A 14,773-nucleotide genomic window follows, 5' to 3' on the forward strand; every position below is an offset into this window, starting at 1 on the left:
ACCACTGCCACAGTGGTAGTCAGCTTTTTCTCCAATCCCGGCTAGTTTCTGCCGGGGCATATTTGGCCAATCACCGACAAGTTCGACAAAGGTGCAAGACCCACACTCTTGTGAGATTTTGACGATGAACAGAAACTCGATGGAAACAGCATCGCCCCACATATTATTCACCTCCGGCAATCTGATTGCTCGGATTTATGGCCGACTCTTCTCCGAAGAGGCGAAATCATTATCAAGGGTAGCTCCACTCCGCATGGCCCGAGCTGCACTTTTCCAGAGAAAATTCAAAGTTACAACAAGTCATTTGTAAATTCCCATCCCTTCACAGACTGTCCCATCTCCAAATGTGACCATGTCAACCATCGCGGCATCAGCATTAAGACAGGCATCACGCCTAGCATGTCGACCTTCGGCGTCGACTGCCTCGTGGCAGGCGATTCGCAGCGGTGCCAGGGCTTCGGGCGCCGCATCACTACGCAAGTCTGCCCCGGCCAGGACATACGTGTCCGAGACCAAAAGAGATAATGCTCAGGTCGCCGAGGCAAACATCGAGACCGCCATTCATCTTGACAAGAAGGACTTTGAAAGGATTGGATTGGCGATGGAGTCGCAGGGAGGCTCCGACGTCGCCGTGTCGCCTATGGCTGGTATGCTGATATCCGCGATTTTTTTGGCACTTTGCCACGTTCAGATCTCTGTTCATCGACGCTAACTAACTTTTTTTTTTTTTTTTTTTTTTTTTTTTTTTTTGCTCACAGAGATATTGAAAGGCGCTGCTGTCATGGAAGAAGGACAACGGCCGATATATCTCGACATGCAGGCTACCACTCCGGTCGATCCGCGTGTCCTGGATGCCATGCTACCTCTTTACGTCGGCGTATACGGCAACCCTCACTCTCGAACACACGCTTACGGCTGGGAGAGTGAAAAGGCCGTCGAGGATGCCAGAGCTCACGTTGCTTCTCTGATCGGCGCCGACCCAAGGGAGATTATCTTTACTAGCGGTGCAACTGAAAGTAACAACATGAGCATCAAGGGTGTGGCGAGGTTTTTTGGCCGATCCGGCAAGAAGAAGCACATCATCACGACACAGACAGAGCACAAGTGTGTGCTCGACAGCTGTAGACATCTTCAGGATGAGGGTTTCGATGTCACGTACCTGCCTGTCCAGAACAGTGGCTTGGTCGACCTGAAGGAGCTCGAAGCGGCTATGCGTCCTAACACGACCCTTGTCAGCATAATGACGGTCAACAACGAGATTGGTGTGATCCAACCCGTGGAGCAGATTGGCAAGATGTGCAGGGAGAGGAAGATTTTCTTTCACACAGATGCCGCTCAAGCTGTGGGCAAGATTCCTATGAACGTCAACGCAATGAACATTGACCTGATGTCCATTTCGGGTCATAAGATTTATGGCCCCAAGGGTATTGGTGCATGCTATGTCCGCCGTCGCCCGAGGGTCAGACTTGACCCCATCATCAGTGGTGGCGGCCAGGAGCGAGGACTCAGGAGTGGCACGCTGGCCCCTCCACTGATTGTTGGCTTTGGCGAGGCTTGCCGTATCGCCAAGCAGGAGATGGAGGTACGTTACGATATGCTTTCTTATATGTTCCCATCGCGTATGATGATATGCTTTTTTAGACATGCATGGCTTTCTGAATGCCGTGACACGCACAATTTGTTGAGATATAGCACCTTCCTGACTCGCCGCGAACGACATGTTTATTCCAACCACTCGATTGTTTACCATTGCAAAGCACGCTAACAAACCTTGGGTGTTTAGTACGATTCGAAGCGAGTAAAGTACCTCTCCGATAGGCTGCTCAAGGGACTTTTGTCCATGGAGCATACCAGCCAGAACGGCCATCCCGATCACTTTTACCCGGGCTGCGTCAATGTGTCATTTGCCTATGTTGAGGGCGAGTCTCTGCTGATGGCTCTCAAGGATATTGCCTTGTCGTCTGGCAGTGCTTGCACTTCAGCGTCGCTGGAGCCCAGCTATGTCTTGCGAGCTCTGGGCAACAGTGACGAGAGTGCTCATTCCAGCATTCGGTTCGGCATTGGCCGCTTTACCACTGAGAGGGAGATTGACTATGTGCTCAAGGCTGTGCAGGAGCGTGTATCATTCCTCAGGGAACTCAGCCCCTTGTGGGAGCTGGTGCAAGAGGGTGTCGATCTGAACACCATCCAATGGAGCCAGCACTAATCAACGATGGCCGTTTTGATATTGTTCTTTTTGGCAGGCATCAATTTCCCTGCTCGGCGTTGGCTTGCGTTTGTGGGTTGAATGAAACAAACGGCACTTGTGTGCCTTGACGGGGTTGGATTTATTGAGTCTTATTTCGCTTTCACATGTATAACTATCTGGAGGACGGATGTACGAGGAGAAGATACCACCGGCTCGAGTGTCGAAGGAGGCATGTTGAGCAAAATGTAAACACAATAGGGAATTTTAATTCGTCACTCAATCACGACGCGGGATGGAAGAATGTGGTTCTATGATGATCTCGGTCTGGTCAAGGTATTTTTTAGCTGATGTTAATACCAACAGCAACCAATGTCTTGGCATCTTTAATATGCCGCAACTCAGTCATCTCAAAAGACATACAAATCTGACATTAAAACTAGTCTACAAGCAGAAACAGTTGTTACCTGTGACCTGCGTGGAGTGCTCCATCTCAATCCTTATTACGTTGCGTCTTGGTGTCTCAAATCCGCATGATGGTTTTGGAAACCATCGTGTTCGTGGTCTGACATCATAGCTGGGGTTGGCTAAATGACATCATAGGAGCTCCTGACCAACGCCCGAACTGCATTAACCCACCACCCTAGGTAAGGTAAGACAGGACTACAATGAACTTGGTAGGTAAGGTACCGCATTTAGTTTACCTACCAAGTCCGGGCTGGGCAAGGGGCCTGGACGCCTCGCAACAAGTGCCAGGCAGGCGGTACCAGTAGCTGCAGCGTCACGCAATTGCTTGCCGCCGCCTGCGTGTAATTGGTGGGTCCGGCAAACAAGAAAGTGCTTGCCTCCTTTGATGGGATGTTTGTATTTTTATATAAATCAAGCCCAGCTCTCGTCCTTCCTTTGCTCGAAGCTCTTGATTTTTTTCCTCATCATCTTCCACAGTCTTCTCAGAACTCAAACCAACTTGAAAACACCCATAATCTCCATCCTAAAGGATATAAACCAAATCTCACTTTCTTCTCACCCACAACCAACCAAACCGTCACAATGTCGAACCCCACCAACGACAACACCTCCACCCTTCAGTCGGTCTACGACTCCGTCACCGGTACGGCTCAGTCCATGCTCGGAAGCCTCACCGGCTCCACGGGCGACCAGGTCCAGGGCGACGCCAAGCAGAACAAGGCCCAGGCTGAGCACGACGCCTCGCACGCTACCGTCAAGGGCCCCGGTTTCACTGCCAGCAGCGCTGGTGTCTCAAAGGACGACCCCAACCGTATGTCGGGATCCATGAACCAGACGGTCGGTTCTGCAAAGGAGACTTTGGGCGGTCTTGTCGGATCTGAGGTGAGCCCTTTTTTTTTATTTTCTCGAGTTCACTGTGAAAGATTTTATGCATGAAAACAAAGTACTGACTTTTTGACTTTCTTCCTCGGTCTTCAGTCCCTCAAGGCATCTGGTCGCGAGCAGAACCGCAGCGGTCAGGAGCAAGAGGCCAAGGGCCAGCTGAGCGACCTCGGCGCCGGCGTCTCGGACCGCGTCACGGGCACCCTGGGAGCCGCGGCCGCAGGCCTCATGGGCGACCAGACCAAGCAGAACGAGTACCAGGCCCAGCACGACTCGGGCAAGACGGCACAGCGTGGCGTCGAGCATGACCTTCAGAAGAAGGCCGAGGCCGAGGCCAAGGCTGCGCAGAATTAGGCCGGGTCTACTTTGTGTTGTCATTGGTCTGTTGATCAGAGGGCCTTGACGGAAGAAGTTGAAAAAAGAAAAAAAGAGCATGGAGAGTTTGCATTTTGATACCCCTCACGCTGGGACTGTAACTTGGTCTACTTTTTGAAGATTTGGTTGGTCTCGGTGTTAATCGTGTGAGAACTGGTTGACAGATCTCTGCGTTCCCCTTGCAATAGGTTTAATATCCAAATATGGAATAATATTCTATTTTCCCCCACATTACAGCTTTATTTACAGTGTGATGATTTTCCAGAGGTTCTTTCCATTCAAAACACCAACAAGCCAACCCCGCCTGCTCTGAATATCCATGGACAACTAAGCAATCTCATCGAGTTCCTGCAAGGCAATATCCAAATTCAACCGAATTTCAGTCTTTACAGTGTCATTTTATCTCCTGCAGAAGACTGCTATATCATTCCCTGCAACCATCTCAAAACTACGAACGCGGTTTTATTTTACAGTGTTCTTCCTCTCCCACAAAGTGCTGGTCCTCTTAGCTTTCTCAACATCCGAATATGCTTTTGGAGGCGTTACTCCGTTGGATTTGCTCCCCTTGTTGGTTTTTAAAAAGTAACCAGTAGTCGACCCTTTTTTTTTTAAAAGCACCCTTTGCCCTATAATCTTGTTGCGTTCCACAGTGCTCTTCTCAGTCGCCTTCCCAGTGATAATCATACTAGATTCTTGGTGGCCTCCCAGTCAGTCAGTCTATACCGGTGTATACTATATATGCTGGTTAGTATAGCAAACCAAGCGAGGTCTGGCCAGAAGATATGTACTGTGTTCTGTAAAAAGTCATCGACGTTGGTTAATCTGATCTCTTATAAGCCGTACGTACCGGCCCTGGCAACAACTTTGGCAAGGGTATTATCTTGTGGTTAGCCTTGAAAAGTCGGGACTGGTTTGAGCCTTTTGGCTCCCTTTTAAAGCTTTCATGGCGTCTCGTTCCATACCTACCATTCGTTTCGACAGCTAAGTCATCATCAACAATGTAGACCAAGCCCGCAGCCGCATCAACAGCCAGTCCGGCCATACCACCGGTCTGGACCCTGCCGGATCCCTGAAGTATGATTTGAGGTCTAGAGGTTGAGGCGAGGATGTGGTCCAAGTAAAGTTGGTTACGAGTCAGGATGTTCCAAACACGAGATGAACAATACGAAACGGCCCGGGCCTGGTTTTCGGGATCTGGCTTGCTCGTAAAGTGTCTATTGGCAGGGCTGGTTGATGAAGGATGCATCAGAGACATTGTGTGTTAATTGATAGGTTACTAAGGCCTGTAGTTTTTACAAGGACTTAGGATCCAACAGGCATCTTTACTACGTAGTTAGCAATCAGGTTTTTCTATATATACAGTTCACGTCCACGCTGGATATAAGTAGGTAGGTGAGTTGATCCTTTCTGTTTTGCGGTTGTATATGGATGCATCCCAGGTTGCTGTTAATTACTAGTTCTAGTCTAGAATTAACTGCTTGACAACTGGTCCCTTTACAATCATAAAATGCGCGCGTATTTGCTGGTAATTATATGCACAAAAAATGGTCTGTTCCACCTCAAAACGTCAAAGCCGGCGTCAATAGCTATTGAGGTGAGCTCTGGAAGACGGGAAAGGGATTCCTTCCATAACACAAAAAAGCCCGGAAAAGAAAAAGAAAAAGATAAGTAAAAAGACCCATCCAATAAATGAGACAAATAATTATAAAAACGCCTTCAAACGAACCTTGAAATGCGGCCACTTTCATAGCAGTCATAACCACGTAAAGGACGTAAAAATTACACGGGTTTTAGAGAGAGAGAAAAAAAATCATCAACCAAAAGCAAAGCAGACAACCCCTGACAACAGCCACCACGGCTGAAAAAACAATTACGCTTGCTTATTCCACTTGGATCCCCTCCCCTACCAAAGTTTAAAGAGAGAAAAAAAATAAGTATCCAACCTTATTCTCTTCCACTTTTCCTCCCGATCTGTTTCTTCAGCTCCCTCGGGACGGCGAAACAGCGACGTCACCTGAGATCAACGTCTTCAGCTCCCATGCATTCAGGGTGCTCCGCCGGCGGGAGGCGACCTTCTCCGCCCGCCTGCCTCGCTTCCGCGGGCTCAGTTCCTGCGGTTTATCTACGACGACACGAAGCGTGGATCCCGTACTGCTGCCCTTGTCCTCGCTGCCGCCCGAGACGGCTAGCTCCGACAATGGTGAGCGCGCCCCTCCTGCCGCCGCCCTCTTGACCGGCTCAATGCTATCTATACTCCTCACGCTGGCCCCGCCCTGCTCGCTGTCATCTGCCGACTTGGTCGTCCCGTTGGAGGCCGTCCGCGAAGGAGCTGCTGCTGCTCCTGCGGCGGCGGCGGCGCCGAGACCACCGCGTCCTAGGCGTGCGGCCTTGAGTTTTGCACGTACCCTGGCGGCGTCGGCGTCCCGCTCCGAGGCGGCAAGCTTGGCCTGTATGGTTGCCATGGTCAGCGGACTCTGCGGCACACCGTTGGCATTGGCGGTGCGGGGCAGGGGGAGGCGGGATGAGGAGGGTGGCGGGACGACTATTGCCATCTTGGATGGTGTCGCTGCGGTTTGCCTCGTGGCGCGGGTAGGGACGGGTGGTGGGGGCATCTCTTTAGCCGCCGCGCCTCGCTTGGGCTGGGCTGAAGTCATTTCTTGGATTTGTTGCTCTGGAAGGCTTTTGCTGGGAGCATGACCTTTTGTCTCCCTGCTGGTGGTCACAGCCCTAGCAGCTGCTGCCGCAGCCGCTCTGGTAGGCCTGGTTGTTGCCATGCTCGTTGCTGGCCGTGCCGGTCTCCTAGACGCGGGCTGCTTCTCGGCGGTCTTGGCCGTGTTGCGCTTCTTAGCCGGTGGAGGCTGTGAGGCCTTTGTGCCCGAGGTTGGGGCCGACGCATCAGACTTGACAAGCTTGATGCTCTTCTCGGTGGTTGTGGATGTGGTCGACGCATATGATGCCGCAGAGTTGGGCCTAGAGGGCATTTCTTGTGGCTTTGGACGAGTCGCCGCAGCCGTCTGGCGCTGTCTTGGCTCAGCTTTCTTGGCCACGCGTGCTGGAGGCTTAGGGGGTGCCTCCTCAACAGCGGAAGCGGAATCGTATGTGTTTTCCTCCGTTATCGCAGAAAACTCTCCTGGTCGCTTGCGGGAACGTGACGGGTCGGGACGGCGTCTGTTACCTGCCGTTTCCGAGTCTTTTAGGGGGCTGAGCTGCGGTGGCTCGGGTAGTGGGGACGAATTGAGGGATTCCATCATCATCGACTGCTCCAGGATCTGCACATTAGGCTCCGAAACGTCCAAGTCGTCCATGTCGACCTCATCTTCAAAGATGCTAGACCCAGAGTCGCTGTCGTCGTCATCGTTGTCATCATCGTCTGCCAGGTCCTCGTATCCAGGCGCTGGGACAAGGTGTAATGACTCTGCCGGGCTTGGGATCATGTGGGCACTAGATTTCTCTTCACGTTCCTCCTCCTTCATCTCCTCGTCGTCTTCCTCCTCTTCTTGAACCGATCTCAGGTTAAAGTTGATGGGCGCTACACGCAAGCCTAGACCCTGTGATGTCTCGGCGACATGTCTTACGCGCACGGGGCTCAAACGCAGACCCATCTTTAGTTCCTCCATGTTGACCGACTTGCCGCTGGACGCCATCCTACGACGCCAGCCGTCAATAAGGTGTACTGCTTCCTTCCACCTCGTTTCCATCTTCTCCCAGCCTTCTCGTAACCTGTGTATCTCTTCGTCACGGACCACAACCTCCTCTATGGGAACGAAAGAGGGGTTTGTGAGAATTGTCCGGAGATGTTGGAGCACTGCCTCGAGCTCAGTCTCCAGCTCTTCCACTGCTCCTGGGAGCAATGAAGGGTGACCGTTCTGAGACTCCGCAGTCGGGGTTCCCTCGTACCCGCTCATATCCTTGAGGTTCGACTCGACCCGCCTGACCAAAGCTATCAGGGCCTCGTTATCCGCACTCAATCCCTTTGCGAGCTCAGCCAGGAACGAATTCGACTCCTGGCGGAGATCATAATCATCACAAGCCGTAGCGCCCTGCTCCCGCCCCGCAGCCCCCTGCACCTCACCGCCATCGCCACCCATCTCACCCGTGACCGTGATGCTCGTGACTGTCGTGCCTCTCCTCTCCCCACGCGCCCTGCCGGCGTCGAGGACAGCCTTTTTGAGCGCGTCGATCTGCCTGTCCCGCTTGCGCACCTCGTTGGCGCAGGCGCCGCGCGTCTGGGCTACCAGGGCCTTTGTCCGCGCCGCGTCGTCCTTGAGCTTGTGGATGGTGGACTCGGCCTGTGACAGTTGGGCGCGCTGGGCTTGGCTCGCCGCCTCGACCGTCTGCAGCCGCCGTTGCGCGTCGGCGTGCGCGTCGCACTCGCGCTGGAGGTGGTTTGTCTGGTGGAGGTTCTCGGCGCGCAGGCTTCGGAGGGTTTGCGAGAGGGCCTCGCGGTGTTCGGCATCTCGCTGCATTTTGGGAGAGCGAAAAGGGTTAGCATGTGGTAAGCAGACTTTAGGTATTAGGGTGGCCATGAAGCTTGTAGGAGTCTTGTAGATGGAAAAGGGAATTCGTACATCTCTCCGCAGGATCAGGTCGTTAACTACTCCCATAATCCTGCTCATCGTGTCGCCCAAGTCTCCACCACTCATTGGGTCTGCAAAGTCGATGGTTGAGCCATCGCGAAGCAGTCCTCTCGAAAGTAGCTGATTGTTGATGTACAGCGATGCTGTCCTCAGGTTGTCCGTGTCGGCCATGGCGCTGTGTTGGTCTGCTTGACCGTGTTCATTCCCAGGTTTGAGGGCAATGAAGAAGCCTGAAGAGGAGAGAAAGGACGGGCAATGCTAGCCTCGGGATTCTTCCCAGTCCAAACGTCTTGCTTCAGTCAAGGCCCATAGGAGTGTGCAGGAAAAAAAAAAAAACAACAAAGACAGATCAAAAGGACGCAAAGACCGTGAAATCTGAATCAGGCTCCTGCAGGTTCAAATTGACGTCGAGGGGGATGAATGTAACGGGTTTGGAAGGGAGAAAAAAAATAAAGAACGGCTCCAAGGATGCGGATAAGAAGCCACTTTTTTTTTTCTTCCATTCGGTGGATGATACGGAAAGGAAATCGGGGATCCCGCAGGCGACCCTGCAGTGGCGGCAATCAATAATTCCCAACTATCATCCACAGGATGTTTCTCGATTTGGTTTCGCGTGTTTGTGTTTTTCCCGGGACGCGCCAAGACGGGGCCATAGCTCCACGGCGTTGCCCAGCAACGCCCAGCATCATTGGGCACCATGTCCCACTTGGAAGCTTTGGAAGCGCCCACATACGAACACTTAACCCTACGCATTGATGTCAGAAATTTTGTTTCTCTCGAATCGACTCATGCCACGTCGGGTTACTTTCTTGGATCGACAGGCATGTTCCTGCAAGTTATTTCGGAAAAAGTACAAGTGCGATTTTCCATCATGTTGGCTACTATTGGCCCTGTTGCCGGGACATTGTGTTCCCTCATACATTTCATAACTTGGTTGCCCCATGCTATGTCGACATAATAGTGTCCTTCCGAACCGTGTCGTGCAATCAATGACCAACATGCACCCAGGCGACCAGCCAGATCGGACGCCACCCAACCGGTCATCAACCACATCTGCCACTTCTTCACCTTCTAGCGCGGGCCCCAATAATACCCCGGACTTGACGCCGATGTTTCAGGTCCCACCATTTCTTGCTCATTCATTCGTTGGACTTGCCAGTATGAAAGAGTTTCCTAGATGCATAAAACAACATCAATAGTAAGCATCAACTTGTTGTCTGAGAACAAAACATATCAACGAGGCAACCAGTCGGAGAGCTTCGATCTTATTTTTTTTTTTTTTTTTTTTTTTTCCTTTTTCAGACACGATTGAGAAGATTGGTTTACACGGTTGTTTTCGGCAGTCATCAGGCCTCCGACTCAGTACAAGGTACATCCTCATCGGTGCCGATGCTTTGCTGGCCCCGCGGGCGTCATCATGTGAGGAAAGCTCATGGGCCAAGCTGGAAAGGGAGTAGTGTAGAGCACAGATGCGTACCTTTGAATTAACATGTGCCAAACGTTGGCAAAAAGCCTGTGTTCGTGGCCGTGACCCCAGCACAGACTGTTGAGACGTTTCGTGATGTAATATCCGTGACGTACAACGTCTGTCCTTATGCTTCCGGCTTGAACTTGCCTTTCTTTTCCCTCATGGCTGAAACCTTTTTCCGATCCTCCTCGAAACGGCGGATGAGATCAGCCTGCTCCGCCTTCTTCTGCTCGCGCAGCTGGAACCGGTAGAAACCGCCCAGCTCCTGCCTCTTGCGCTCTTCCCTCTCCGCCAACCTCCGCCTTGCCTCCTCGGCCTCGTCCCTCCGTGCTGGAGCTGACCTGCCGGCGCCGCGCACAACCGTGACGAATCCGTCCTCGTCCGGTTCGCTGCGCATCCTCTTGGCCAGCTCGGCCGCTTCCCTCTCGCGTTTGTTGAACAGAACGAAGAATGAGTCCACAGCTGATTGCACCGCCGCCTTGTCGGGGAAGCAGAGCCTGTTGTGCTCACGCAGCCATGGGACGCCCAGCTCCGTTGCCGCAGACTCGTCCACACCGGCGCCCCACACGGGGTACTTTTTGGACTTGTGCACCTTGCCAACCGCCTTGAGCACGACATCGACGCTCCTCTCATCCGCCAGCAGCACAACCGCAGTGCCACCGCTGCAGTGCAAACGGCGCGGCCACGTCTCAAAGAGCGTGCGCGCCGTCTGTTGGTCGTCCTCCTCCTCTTCCTCCTCGGCCTCGCCGCGTTTCCTCTTCTTCGAGGAGCCGTGTGCCGTCTGCGCCAGCCTCAGCGCCTGCGACGGCCGGAGCGAGGACGACTCGGCGGCTCGCCGCCTGCGGTCGTCGTCGAACGAGATGCTTTCAAACTTGCCGGCGCCTGCCAGCGCTGCGAACACGGCGCGGAAGTGCGCCTCGGTACTGTCAACGGGCACGTTTGCAAGGAATAGGCTGCGTTCGTCGTCGGGCGTCGGGATCTTGGGTGCGTTTCGTCGCACGTAGACGTGGTGGAGGGCGGCTTTGGGGTATGCTCGCGTCGGCGGGAAGGAAATGGGGAGGATGGAGAAGTCTCCGATTGAGCTCCGGGTTGACGATTTTGCTTCTTTCATTTTGGTCGACGATCTTGGTGTATGACCGATTGAATTGGAGTATGTTCAAATTGACCAGGACGCCTGCACGCTTCGGCGGACGATGTCGTTCTCGGTAGGTTGGCAGCTTTTTCTTGGTCTCGCTTCAATTTGCGCCAGGGCGTGCTGCCACAAAATTTTGGTCCCGCACCGGCTGCTTATCTTATCTTCCCCAGATTTTAGACTCCTCTCGTTTACGCCTCTTTCACGCTAATACTTGATTTCGTCACAAAAGAAATTCGACACACTCGTAACATGAGAAAAACGTACGAAGTAATTGAGAAAACCAGCATTCCTAGCTCCGCCCCAATCTTATCTAATTTGCCTTGCCACGAAGTATTTTCATTTAAAGCTCACCCTTCGACCGAAAGATGTCAAAGGATCTTTTGTAGTCCCCTTTAATCCTGTAATAACAAATAATCAAAAAACATCAGCTTGTGGCCGCCGCACTTGACTTCGTAGGGAAGGAATAAACTGGTTGGGGACTGCTTATAGTCGTTGACACAAGACTCAGTCCCCACCGAATCCAAGATATCCAAAACATGATTCTCAAGATGAGCCACCAGCTCCAGCCATTGCCTACCTTTATAGCCGCGTCCACGATCAAGCCATGCTTCCATAGGGCCGGAATGGCGTGATCCATGGTCCACTCTGTGCACTTCCAGGGCTGTCGACGCTCCTCACCAGGCGCATAAAACATGAGCGGATCCCACGTCTTGACCAGCTCGGTCCTTCCGGTGGCCATGTTGTACTCCTTTTGCTTTGGCGGCGTGGGCAGGTTACCCAGCACCTCGTCCCAGCGGCGGCGGAACCCATTGGCGACGGTGAAGCCGAGCAGGTCCCTGTCGTGGAAGGCTGGGTCGTCGAGCGGGTTTCCGAACTCGGTAGATTCGTATTTCATACCGCCGAAGCTGGTGATGTCGCCGACGACGTGGAATTTCACCCCGGAACCATCGTCGGCGTTGGTTTGGACAAAGACGACGTGGTGGTATCGCGGCTGAGGCAGGTCCGGGTCTGCCATGGCGAGGCTGAATTTTACTAGGAATACGTCGTGGTATTGACGTGTCGAGGCGAACATTTTTGAAAATAAGTCACGACACTGCTATGACAAATGTTGTTAGTGGGACGATGGGGGTTACTGAGATATTGTGAGTATGTGCAGGTTCACAAAGTACGCAACATGGTTCTAGGCGTGTCCAAGTCGCTAGGCTGGTTAACCTGACAGGTGACAGGGTACTGTTGGTCACACCACAACAGCCATGCTCATTGGTGCAGTTGGCGCGAAACGCATGCGAGACCTGAATGGACTTGAACGAAGTAAATACTCGAGGTTCGCCGTCTCCGCTCTAGGGAACTCCGTGGCTGTGCAAAGTCGTCGACTACATTTCCGTGTAACTCAAGTCAAAATCCAGCCCGGCAATCATGCTTCCACCTCATCTTTCCCATATCCTATACTTTTTTATTTGATTTGGTAAAGTTGAATGAAGCGTCTTAGTGGCTGGCAAACAACCCCCCTCCCCTCCTCCCCGGGAGTCCCCTACTACCTTGGGAGCTTTCAAGGCTTACCGACGTGGATTGACTTCCCACAACGGTGCAAGATCACAAGTCACCTCCGCCTTGAGCAGCACGCTCTCTCGGTCAAAATCCTCGCCCGTCGATCGGCCACACTTCTTGAGGCCCGGCGCCACCACGAGCAGCACCCTGTCGGCTCTATTTGAGTAATTGTCACCTTTGTCCAGCACCATGGTCTCCTCGTCGAATGGGCAGTTGCCACGTCCAAAATCTGGATGCCACCATTTCAGATGTGCCAACTGCCTGCTCATCTCCATATCGAGTGCTGTAGCTTGGTCGACGATAGCATGGAGTTCCTTACCAAAGGATCCTCGCACCTGAGACCTGCGGAAGGGTGCAAGCTGCTTCCCCAACTCATCCGCTATGGTGTTCTTCTCTTTTTCCATGTTTTTAGACAGTGTGGGAAAGCCAGCCGTCATGTCGATCATTAGATTGGCCGTCTTGGCACGCCATTCATGGAAGACGAAGTTATTATCCGATGATTTTAGGTAGTCCCCACTGTCTATTATGATAACAGAGATTAGTAATAAGAATCGAGAATACGGGAGTTAAATCCAGTGACCAATGCTGCCTGGATGCGATCGGCGTTTTGGTTTCATTTAGACTCACGCATCTTCATGCCAGCAACGAGGTCAGAAAGATGATCACTGCATCTCTCTGCCCAAAGGAAGCTGTCGAACACCTTTTGCTGGAGTTCATTCCATATGCAAGCTTGGACAATACTGGGACAGTGGGTCGCTGACTGAAGATAACCCCATGCTCCAGCATCGGCCGAGGTTAGCTTGTCCAGTCTCTCCGTAACATGCAGAGCAGGCTTCTGATGGTGCAGAGGCTTTCCATCGAAATGAGTCACGGCAAAGTTGCTGATTCTGTACCTGAGCTTTCCCAACTCTTCAACCAGGTGCTGATCGCTGACCTGGTGAGGTACTTGCTTAGGCTTGTTGTTGCGATCCAGCTTGCGGGCGGTCTGTTTCCAACGTTTTTTGAACTCGCTAGCCTCCTGCTCGGCCGCTTCTCGCTGGTGTTTCTCGTACTGCAATGCTTTAATATTTTCTTTCATGTCTCTCTCGACCGAATCTTTAGCTTCTTTCTCTTTAGAAAGGGCAGTAACTGCTGCGGCAGCTTCCTCCTTGGATGCTGCCAGCTGATCATGTAGTCGCTGGAATTTTTTTTCAAGCAGTGCTAGTTTGTTCTCTGTTTTAGTCTTCTGCTGCTTTGCCGAAATGCATTCCTTCTTTGCCTTGCGTAGTTCATCAACAGTTTCGTCCAGAACTCCCTGTAGCTCGTCCGACTTGTCGTGCCAGATCCCAATCTTTTCCTGGGCGGTGTCTAGCCCGTCCCGTAGAATTCCCAGCTCTTTTTCCAGGCCTTGGATCTTGCACTCCGCCCTCAGCCGATAGTGGCGTTGAACTTTGAGATCTTCATTCAGTCGCCGTTGTATTATATCCTCGGAGTGTGAGGGGTGAAACTGCTCATCTTGTTTCTGCTTCTTGTCCTGCTGCTCCGAGCCCGTGTCTTCCAGTGGTCTCTTGGCTTGGTTCTGATTTGCCTCAGGAGAGGAGTCCATACCAAAGACTTTGGCCTCGTAGATAGTGGTGGCCTCGGATCCCAGCGGACTGGAAGACAGAGGCTCGGGGATGTCTAGCATTGAGCTTTCGACGTTGGTAGCAGAATTCATATCAAAGTTCTCGGCAGCTGAGTGAGGGACATTGCTCATGGAGCGGTCCTTAGTCCTGGTTGGAGCTTCATCGACGAGCGCATTAAAATAGTTTTCGCCTTCGATAAGCTTATGGTCGTTTAGAGGGCTGCTTGGTACTGTTGAGAAGTTTTCAACATCGGACTCGTCTGTATTGGCAACAGACACGAGGTTTATGTCTTCATCCTCATTCTTGATACGAGAAGGGCTCATCCCTTCATCTTCAATCTTGATGGGATTGTCGTGAAGGCCTGGCGCTACGCTGCGGGATAATCCAGTGTTTTGGCGAGGCTTCCTGTGCACAGCAGCACCATGTTTCTCGTCGCTCGGCATGGTGACCGAACTCGCAAAAATGGCAGTTAGTTGTGATGCTGCTTGCCAGGGAAGTCTGACTGTATCATTTTCAATTTTTTCAACAAAT

General features: G+C 52.3%; 6 protein-coding genes across 6 annotated transcripts; 2 read left to right on the forward strand and 4 right to left on the reverse strand.

Moving 5' to 3' along the window:
- Positions 1-299: 299 nt before the first annotated feature.
- Positions 300-2,583, forward strand: PgNI_08532 (uncharacterized protein). Its single transcript, XM_031128528.1, has 3 exons — positions 300-647; positions 759-1,582; positions 1,784-2,583. Exons 1-3 carry the CDS (start codon positions 353-355, stop codon positions 2,204-2,206), a joined length of 1,542 nt encoding a protein of 513 aa, XP_030978519.1. The 5' UTR covers positions 300-352; the 3' UTR covers positions 2,207-2,583.
- A 550-nt stretch (positions 2,584-3,133) lies between these two features.
- Positions 3,134-4,135, forward strand: PgNI_08533 (uncharacterized protein). Its single transcript, XM_031128529.1, has 2 exons — positions 3,134-3,535; positions 3,632-4,135. The coding sequence occupies exons 1-2, from the start codon at positions 3,236-3,238 to the stop codon at positions 3,887-3,889; spliced, it is 558 nt and encodes a 185-aa protein (XP_030978743.1). The 5' UTR covers positions 3,134-3,235; the 3' UTR covers positions 3,890-4,135.
- Positions 4,136-4,622: 487 nt separating this feature from the next.
- PgNI_08534 (uncharacterized protein) lies at positions 4,623-5,165 on the reverse strand (the record flags this gene model as incomplete). The annotated part of the gene is made up of 2 exons (XM_031128530.1): positions 4,623-4,642; positions 4,877-5,165. The coding sequence occupies 2 exons, from the start codon at positions 5,163-5,165 to the stop codon at positions 4,623-4,625; spliced, it is 309 nt and encodes a 102-aa protein (XP_030978525.1).
- Positions 5,166-5,889: 724 nt separating this feature from the next.
- Positions 5,890-8,658, reverse strand: PgNI_08535 (uncharacterized protein; the record flags this gene model as incomplete). The annotated part of the gene is made up of 2 exons (XM_031128531.1): positions 5,890-8,370; positions 8,416-8,658. The coding sequence occupies 2 exons, from the start codon at positions 8,656-8,658 to the stop codon at positions 5,890-5,892; spliced, it is 2,724 nt and encodes a 907-aa protein (XP_030978544.1).
- Positions 8,659-9,272: 614 nt separating this feature from the next.
- PgNI_08536 (uncharacterized protein) lies at positions 9,273-12,370 on the reverse strand. The gene is made up of 5 exons (XM_031128532.1): positions 12,317-12,370; positions 11,668-12,232; positions 11,355-11,488; positions 9,965-11,294; positions 9,273-9,660 (listed from the first exon to the last, which is right to left on the reverse strand). Exons 2-3 carry the CDS (start codon positions 12,160-12,162, stop codon positions 11,483-11,485), a joined length of 501 nt encoding a protein of 166 aa, XP_030978745.1. The 5' UTR covers positions 12,163-12,232; positions 12,317-12,370; the 3' UTR covers positions 9,273-9,660; positions 9,965-11,294; positions 11,355-11,482.
- A 276-nt stretch (positions 12,371-12,646) lies between these two features.
- PgNI_08537 (uncharacterized protein) lies at positions 12,647-14,685 on the reverse strand (the record flags this gene model as incomplete). The annotated part of the gene is made up of 2 exons (XM_031128533.1): positions 12,647-13,158; positions 13,266-14,685. 2 exons carry the CDS (start codon positions 14,683-14,685, stop codon positions 12,647-12,649), a joined length of 1,932 nt encoding a protein of 643 aa, XP_030978744.1.
- Positions 14,686-14,773: the final 88 nt, after the last annotated feature.

The sequence above is a fragment of the Pyricularia grisea genome (assembly GCF_004355905.1).
Source record: "Pyricularia grisea strain NI907 chromosome V map unlocalized Pyricularia_grisea_NI907_Scaffold_6, whole genome shotgun sequence".
NCBI lineage: Eukaryota > Fungi > Ascomycota > Sordariomycetes > Magnaporthales > Pyriculariaceae > Pyricularia > Pyricularia grisea.

Bases quoted from the DNA above. Each gene is read 5' to 3' on its own strand.
- PgNI_08533 (XM_031128529.1), top strand. From the start codon at position 3,236: ATGTCGAACCCCACCAACGACAACACCTCCACCCTTCAGTCGGTCTAC. The intron at 3,536-3,631 runs GTGAGCCCTTTT...CTCGGTCTTCAG, and splicing joins GCGGTCTTGTCGGATCTGAG to TCCCTCAAGGCATCTGGTCG.
- PgNI_08536 (XM_031128532.1), bottom strand. From the start codon at position 12,162: ATGTTCGCCTCGACACGTCAATACCACGACGTATTCCTAGTAAAATTC.
- PgNI_08532 (XM_031128528.1), top strand. From the start codon at position 353: ATGTCAACCATCGCGGCATCAGCATTAAGACAGGCATCACGCCTAGCA. The intron at 648-758 runs GTATGCTGATAT...TTTTGCTCACAG, and splicing joins CGCCGTGTCGCCTATGGCTG to AGATATTGAAAGGCGCTGCT. The intron at 1,583-1,783 runs GTACGTTACGAT...TTGGGTGTTTAG, and splicing joins TCGCCAAGCAGGAGATGGAG to TACGATTCGAAGCGAGTAAA.